The sequence below is a fragment of the Arvicanthis niloticus genome, chromosome 1, assembly GCF_011762505.2.
Source record: "Arvicanthis niloticus isolate mArvNil1 chromosome 1, mArvNil1.pat.X, whole genome shotgun sequence".
In the NCBI taxonomy this organism is placed as follows: domain Eukaryota; kingdom Metazoa; phylum Chordata; class Mammalia; order Rodentia; family Muridae; genus Arvicanthis; species Arvicanthis niloticus.
The window spans coordinates 82323244-82331165 of record NC_047658.1 but is presented as its reverse complement, the minus strand read 5'-3'; the positions used below and the strand labels follow the sequence as shown (position 1 = coordinate 82331165).

General features: G+C 48.0%; 1 protein-coding gene across 1 annotated transcript; it reads right to left on the bottom strand.

The window, feature by feature from the left end:
- Positions 1–591: 591 nt before the first annotated feature.
- On the bottom strand, positions 592–5444 carry LOC117695863 (calcitonin gene-related peptide 2). Its single transcript, XM_034486563.2, has 5 exons — positions 5269–5444; positions 4088–4183; positions 3706–3846; positions 1813–1996; positions 592–1051 (listed from the first exon to the last, which is right to left on the bottom strand). Exons 2-4 carry the CDS (start codon positions 4174–4176, stop codon positions 1837–1839), a joined length of 390 nt encoding a protein of 129 aa, XP_034342454.1. The 5' UTR covers positions 4177–4183; positions 5269–5444; the 3' UTR covers positions 592–1051; positions 1813–1836.
- Between the last annotated feature and the right edge of the window lie 2478 nt (positions 5445–7922).

The window sequence follows — 7922 nt, the reverse complement described above, 5'->3', positions numbered from 1 at the left end:
AATGAATGTACTTATTTCCCTTGTTAAATAGTACTTGGCTATGTTCGGCATCTTTGCCATTTAAAAAATGCAAGGTGAAATTGTTATAGATAGGCTGCTACAATACACTGGCTCGGAGAAGAGACGTGCTGTAGAATAGCAGCACCACTACTGATTGTTCTTGAAACCAAGTAAGGCGTACACAAGACCGCATTATACTATACATGGACATTATACGCCTACATGTTTTATGTGTCTCCAAAATGTAACGGTCTACCATGTCAGGAAGGAAAGCCAAAGGATGGTTCACAGATATCTGGAAAATATCAGAAGCGTTGTTAAAAGCATAAGGCATGGTAGCTTCTACTGTGTTCTTAAACACCATCACAGATCTATCACACTTTATTAATGTGACCTTAAATCTTATGTCTTTATGCCTTTATCTCCTCAAATGTGGGTATCTTCTTATGGCTTGGCTATGAAAATTAAGCCAATGCAAAGGTATATGACAATTCCTTAGAACAATAAACAATCAAAAATATTTACTACTGCAACAACTACTACTATTACATAGGAAAACAAGTTGAAATAGACACCACAGACTCAAAAAAATGTATACAAAATATGTTTTAATCTTGATGACGTTCACAAATGGTACAATTTTGACATTCCCTTAAATAAATTTACAGTCATGTTCTGAGACATCAAGGCACAGCGTCTCCTCTACCACAAGGCCCAGTGGCCACAAGAGGCAGTGATTTCACATCTCCCTAAGGTTCAACAGAGCTGCCACCATCAGCTGGATGGCTCCTGGAGAACCTATGTGGTTTGCTGCAAAGATGCCAGTGGGAGCCACCATCATGTTTGACTGGCCATAGACTCAGTATAGAAAATGATGCAAACAAACACAGAATTAACTCATTTATGCTCGGCTTCATTTCTCTCAAGTAACAACAGTGGTTTCCCTCAGGATCTAACAGGATGCAAACATACACATCGTCCATGGGGCCTTCTCATCTGGTTGTTGTTAATAAAAAAATTAATAGGCATGGTGAGTTCAACTTTATGTAACCTGAGATAAAAAGAAACAAAACAAAAAAAAAAAAAAGGAAAAGGAAGAAAAGGCAAAAGGAGAGGAAAGAAGAGAGGGAAGGAATGAAAATAAGGGAAAGAGGGCAGATAAGACACATGAGTAACCACAAACATCCCTAACAGTGCTGACTTACATAGATGGCTCCTCCGCTAAGCTGCACCTATGAATTCTGAGTACAGAGAGGGAGGAGGCCTTTGACACGGTTCCCATCAGTACTGGAAGTGGTGCTAGGTGTCCTGAAGACCCCACAATCTCAGCACTTGGAAGTTCAGACAGGAGGGACAGGAATCCAAAGCCAGCCTCTATATACCAAGAAGGAAGGCAGTCTAGGCTACTTGAGACTGTCTCAAAAGCAGAAAAGATACTAAAGACCCTGGCACTGACTTGCTTATAGCCCTCTTGTCTGAGCTGGGGAACGCCAACCAAGAGTAGACTCCTGCAGAAGCTGGGCTCATTTGTGAGGTTTGGCACTGGGTAAGGTGTGCGGGCCCGTCCCTGTCCAAATCCTAGCAGCATTCCTCTTCTCTCTCTCCTCAGCAACAAGGCAGTGTGCTTCTGTGCAGTCTCTCCTGCCTTCCTGATTACATTTTCAAACTCAGTTTGAGAAGGAACTCACTACCTCAGGAAGAAAACTAGTATTAAAGATACAGGACCCCAAAGCCCTACAACAGTCAGTGGGCTTCATAATGTGGACCTTAGCTACCAAATCCTTCCTCTCCCAATCCAGAGTACAAAGTCACCTTCTTCCTGGAGCCATTAGTTACTCAGGCCTGAAGGTCCCTGCGGCGCCGGCCGAAGGCTTCAGAGCCCACATTGGTGGGTACAAAGTTGTCCTTCACCACACCTCCCGATCTGCTCAGCAAGCCTGCCAGCCGATGGGTCACACAGGTGGCAGTGTTGCAGGATCTCTTCTGGGAAGTGACACTGATATTCAGGATGGAAGAAGAAGAGAATCTTGTCAGTGAGAGCTGGGGAGTTCCTACCCCCCTGGGGACTCCATGAGGAGAACTGTAGTCCTTCGACACACCACTTAACAGTAAGTGTTTCTCCTAAGTGCATTTATCGAAGCTGTTCAGGGAAATGACCGGAAAGTCTTTGCCAGAAACTCTTTCCCAAATCATCACCAAACAGGGGGAGAAAACCCATCTTACCTTGCTGAAGCTAAGAACAGCATTTGTAGCATCAGCTCAGAAACACTTATCTCATCTTTATCATGCTTGTTGCCATAGCTGCATCACAGAGATGACCCATCAAGCCCTGTGCCCAGCTCCTCTGAAACTAAGGCTATTTCCTAGGCCCTGGCCATTCCCAAGCTTCAGATATTGACCAAAGCAATGATCACTACAACTCTGATTCTTCTAGAAAATAGGTGAGATATAAGGGATGTGCTCATTTCAGTATTAAGGCACAGGTCATGAACAGTTATCTAAAGGCTCCAGAAGGCTCCTTCACTGCCTCTGACTTTGGCTCTTGCCCTTCCATTCCGAGTCACTGACATTCACAGACACACTAAAGCTGATACTGCCAGCTTGCAGAACAACCAGAGAGAAACGCACATGCAACAGATTCAAAAATAGGACCAAGGGAGGGAACCAGGAAGGGCTCAGAGAGTTCCAGTGGCATCTTGGACACTTCAAACCAAAACCAATGGACCCTCTGCAAGCAACCTGCTGTGTTCTTTTCTTGTCATGGTGTTTCAGGCCTGGAGTCCATACCAGAGAAGGCAGAAAAATTGTTCAGATCCTGCACCTACATTCCCAGTCTTCTGTGTATTTAGATTCCCACACCACTTAGATCTGGGGCTGTCCAGACTGCAGGCAGGGAAGACATGTTAAGCAGTGCTATGCATCAGAGGCTGATCTTATGGGCAGTCAGCAGGTTACACTAGGCAGGGGGACTAGTTGTTGGGGCAGGAGATGGTAGAGATAGAGTTCACACAAACTCTATTGGGAAGACTTGGAGTTGCAGTAAGCCAGGAGGACAGTGTGGGGAAGGGAAAAGGAAAGGGGTGACTCTTTCTGGCATTCCATGTGCTGTTTGTCTTTCATGCTGTCAGGGGTTTCTTGTGGGAATGGGGTGCAGGTCAACACATGCTTTTCCTTGGGTAGTGCTGGAGCCTGGCCAGGGTTGGTTTCTTTCAGGGCTGAGAACACATGGGCAGCTGACCCTGTAACAATGTGTACACATCTACAGATGCCCTGGACTTACTTCAGACACTGTGCTACCTGTGCTACCTCCCACCACTACAGCTTTTCCTTGCATGTGTGACATGAAGGCTCCTTGCCAGTTGAACGAACAACAAACAGTCTGAAGCTGTTAAAGCTTCCTGGAATTTTAGTCCACCCTCTGGCATCAAATGTACCTGTCCTACCTCAGCCAGTCCAGTGATGTTTCCCCATCAGTGCAATCCATATCTCTTCTACTTCTCCCCATTTCCTTTCCCAGGAGTTTTCAGGAGAAACAACATTGTAATGTGTCTAACTAGTATGAGCCCCTCTGGTGGCACTGGAACCTCTGTCTTCCACGGAGGCTGGGACTCAGGTTTAGTTCCTTGGACTGCTGGCCAGTGTCTCTCGACCTCTCTGGAATATGTCCTCCTGAATATGTGGGGACTAGATGGGGAGGAGCCTTACCTGGAGTCCTCAGTCTCCTGCTCCTCCTGTTCCAGCTTCCTGGCCTTCATCTGCTCATAGTCCTGTATCAGTGCAGCAAGCAAGAGGTGTTTTTCCTGGTCGCTGAGGGTGCTCAGGTCTAGGCTGCTCTCCAAAGCTGACCTGTGGAGATATCAAATCCAGTGCAGGTTCAGATTCCCTGCCTTTCTCCTCCCCAAATAAGAAGCCAGGCTTCTGAGCCCTTGCTTCTTCCCTGGGGCATAGTGTGTGGCCATGAGGCCAGTGCCCACATGAGGGCGCTGAATCACCAATAACCAAGTAGGGCTACAGAGCCACAGAGTTGACGCACCTCAGGGGCAGCAGGAGGGGAGCCAAACTGCACTCCTGATTCAGGTCAATTTACCTGAAAGGGGCTGCCTGGAGGCTGTTGGCCAGGCACAGGACCCATATGCTGCTGAGAGCCAGAAAAGGAAAGAACTTCCCGAAGTCCATGGTGTCTCTGTAAAAAGAGAAGAATGGTCCAATTGCTCCGGACTATAGACCCAGGTTCTAGTTCTTCTACCACACTGCTCTGGTAACTTTCCCCTCACCTCCACTACTACGACTCTTGGAGAATCTCAAAAGATTCAGTGTAGTGAGTGACTTGATAGAGCACAAACGAGTCGGGGAGGGTAGATGGGTTTGCATTTTCTGCTCCGTGTAAGGATAGGGAGGAGCTATAGGCACTCATTTGCCCCCGGCTTGCAGGAGAACACACATGCCGCGCCCCTTTTGCTCTCATCTGTGAAGAAACCAAGAATCTCCCTGCTCCTTGCTGTCCCGCTGCTACAGACTTCTCACAGGCTGAAATTACTATAACCACCTTTTCTGAGCTGTTGTCCTAGGGAGGAAAGGTAACTTGGAACTAATCCCTTTCTCTCCATCTGCAGAGTTGGGAGACTTTTTAAGTCCCAGTTAAGCTGTCTCAGAACCGCAGACGTTCAGTTTAGCAGCTGGTGCTGGGCTCCTCGCCCCCTACTCCCCCTCCCCCCGCCCCGCGGTGAGATGCTTGCTGATAACCCCAGGATGCTAAAGGCTGGAAACATCTGAGAGAAAAGATCAGTGGATCTTTTCCAATCCTGGATCCAAGGAGCTCCCATCCCAAAACTGGTTAGTGTGCGGCAAGACCACCTGCCCTCAAGGAGGGAGCTACAGACGAGCCCAGATAGGGTCGCCCAGCTTCCAGTGATGTTGAATCTCCCTATGAGTCCCACTTACTTTAGTAAAGAGAAAACATCAGGACCATACTTTCTGACTGGAGCACTGGCTGCAGGAAGGCGGAAATGGATGTGGAATGATAAAGAACCAGTTCGGCAAAGGGACCCAAGTAGAGCGGGGTGTGGTGGCTTGCGCCTGTAATCCGCATCCTTAGGATGCTGAGAAAGGATCTTAGCGCGTTTGAGAGGATACCAACCTGAGCTATATAGTGAATATCAGGCCAACTTGGACTACCGTGTGAAATACTGTATCAAAAAGAGCAACAACAAAAAGGAAACAAACTAAAGGAGAGAGAGAGATGTATGCGTTGAGAAGTTAATTTCTCACCTGGTAGTCCGAGTGTTGGAACAGCGAGAGCGAAGTGTCCACTCGAGAAGAGCACACAGGCGTCTTGTCTCCAGAGCCCTGGTCTCTTATTCTCTGATCTTGAGGTGTGGGGGGTCCGCAGTAGCTCTCTCCACCAATCAGAGCTCTGACCGAGCTTCCATAACGTCATAGCTGCAGCTACTTACACTTCTGCAGGAGGGAGGCAGCAGTCCACTGCCGGTCTTTGAGGTCACGGGGTGGGGGTGGGGGTGGGGGTGGGGGTGGGGGTGGGGGTGGGGGTGGGGGTGGGGGTGGGGGTGGGGGTGGGGTAAGGATACAGAGAGAGTGAATTTGTCCAGAATGTAGCAAACCAGAGTTTGGCATCACGACCTCTTTAATGCCTGAACTCCAGCCTACAACCTTTTGCTGCCCACTCCGATGGGGCCCTGAAACTCACGACTGGACTTCCAGGCAGGATGAGCAGGACTCCCAGGTCCTAACAGCACTTCAATAGATACATCCAGGAAGATGACTGTTGCGAGAAGGAGCGTGTCCTGGGATCCAGTAGGGTACTTCTGACACGCCTGCCCCAAATGGGCACTCTAGCTTCCCATCACTCACCTAAAAAGGTAGAAACGAGAGAGTATTGGGGAGCTGCAGACTAACAGACAGCACAGGGAACTGAACTTTGTCCTCCGGTATCAGACCCTGCAAATCCTACGCTATGGTTTTTTTCATCCCCCTTCCCCCCTCCCCCCCCCCCCCCCCCGTTCAAATCCAAGACCTCACACTGCCAGAGCAGGGTATATTAAAGCACTTTTCTGCGCCACTAGGCTGGCTGGCGCTACTAGTGCCCAGGTCGCAGCTCCCTTCCCCTCCCCAGCATCTTCACCATCCCACTCTGCAGAGCTGGAGAGCTGAGCCCAGGGTCCGGCACCCACCACCTGAACAGACATGGCAACCCAGAGACCAGTAGGGAACTTTCACACTCGCTCATCTGCTGATTAAACATCTACAGGTTCAAGCATCAGACAGCAGGCAGTTGCCTTTGGCGTTAACACACTGTGTCACTGAGGGAATACTCTGGTTCACTTGCCTTCAGCAGAAGGCTATGTGCAGGCACTAACGCAAATCAATTGAGCTCTGGCCAAAAACAATCTCACATTCTGCTCTCAGAAACAGGCATGAAGTATGTGCACTGGAATAGGCGCATCACTACTCTGCCCCAACCATGGACATTAATAAATGCACACCCAAGGAAAGAAACTAAGTATCTCCTGTTTTCCTAAGCTTGGTTTTAAGAGTCCATGTTGCCCATTCTTCCTGTTCCCAGGTGTGTGGAGAAGATACACCTATGATGGGAGTTACTAGATAATAAACACCCATGTCCAAGGCTTTTCCTCACCATTGCTTGATTGCAGTGCAAGAACTCCCCAAAATGCCCATCTTGTTGGGGATTCCAGCAATGTGTGGGAGAGACTATACCTGTGGCTTGTGGAGATCCACACCTGGCCCTTCTGAGAATCAGAAAGGAACTCAGTTTGTTTGCTCAGGTCCTGTGAGTCACTTTTCTGATTCAGGTTCTAGTTGTTGGAGCAAGGGCAGATAACACCACCCTCCCCTAATTAAAAAGCCCCAACTGTGGGAAACTCCCACTGGCCTCCAATCCTCAATGCAGTGAGGAAGATGGGAGGTGGTTCCTCCAAGAAGCTAGATGTAGATCAAAGTTGCCCCCAACAGAGGCGTAGGATAGCTTTGCAATGATTTTTTTTTCTTTTTTTCTTTTTTGAATTGATAGGGTACCCTACCAATGCTCTCTAAGTTCTTCTTGAAAGCAAGCTTTCTCTCCATCCAGATTGTTAGTTCAATGGAAGGAGAATCATGGGAATGACCTTTGTTTGAGGGCCTTCTCTCCAAACGTCCTACAAATAATAGGGCAACATCGATGTCCCTCTTCTGGATTTTGGGCCTGAAAAGGGACTGTAGACTGCAAAGGTGAGAAGAGTATCTGTATCCTGCACCACCAACCCCCACACTTCTGTTACTGTCTTTGGGGTCTGGCAAAGCTGTGGTGCAGTAATGCAGGCAGCATCATTTTCCATGGGCACCTCGCCATCATTAAAGGGAGAGGATGGATGAAGACAGCCCCACTGCCAGCTTTCCAGCCTGATCCAGTCATCAGTAACATGCACTCGGAAGCAGGAAGCAAGTAAAGTCGTCTAAGGTCTAAGAAGACCTCAGAATATTTATTTCGGAGAACATGGAACCTTTGAGAGTAGAAACTGGGAGGTCCATATAGTTTCCAAAGACAAGATCTGCAACACACAGGGCTTTTCAGAAGTCTCAAGACAGACAGAGAGCAGCCAGGAGCGCAGTCCCCAGCTATGCTGACTGACTAGGAAAGATATGCAGTAGTTTCTGTAAAGGCATCCAGCAACAAAAATAATTACAGCCAGTTCAGCAAGTTGGTTGTCTTCTCAGGAGCACCACAGGACCATTATTTTACCTCTCTGTGCACCCAGAATTATTTGACCTTAAAAAAAAAATCTTTCTTTCCTTAACCTGTGAATGGTACATAGTATATACAGAACAAACTGGTGAAGTTAGAAATAGTGAAACAGTGAACCAATGAACACGTCCAGAGGCCATCAGCCTAGAATCAGACAACGAATTAC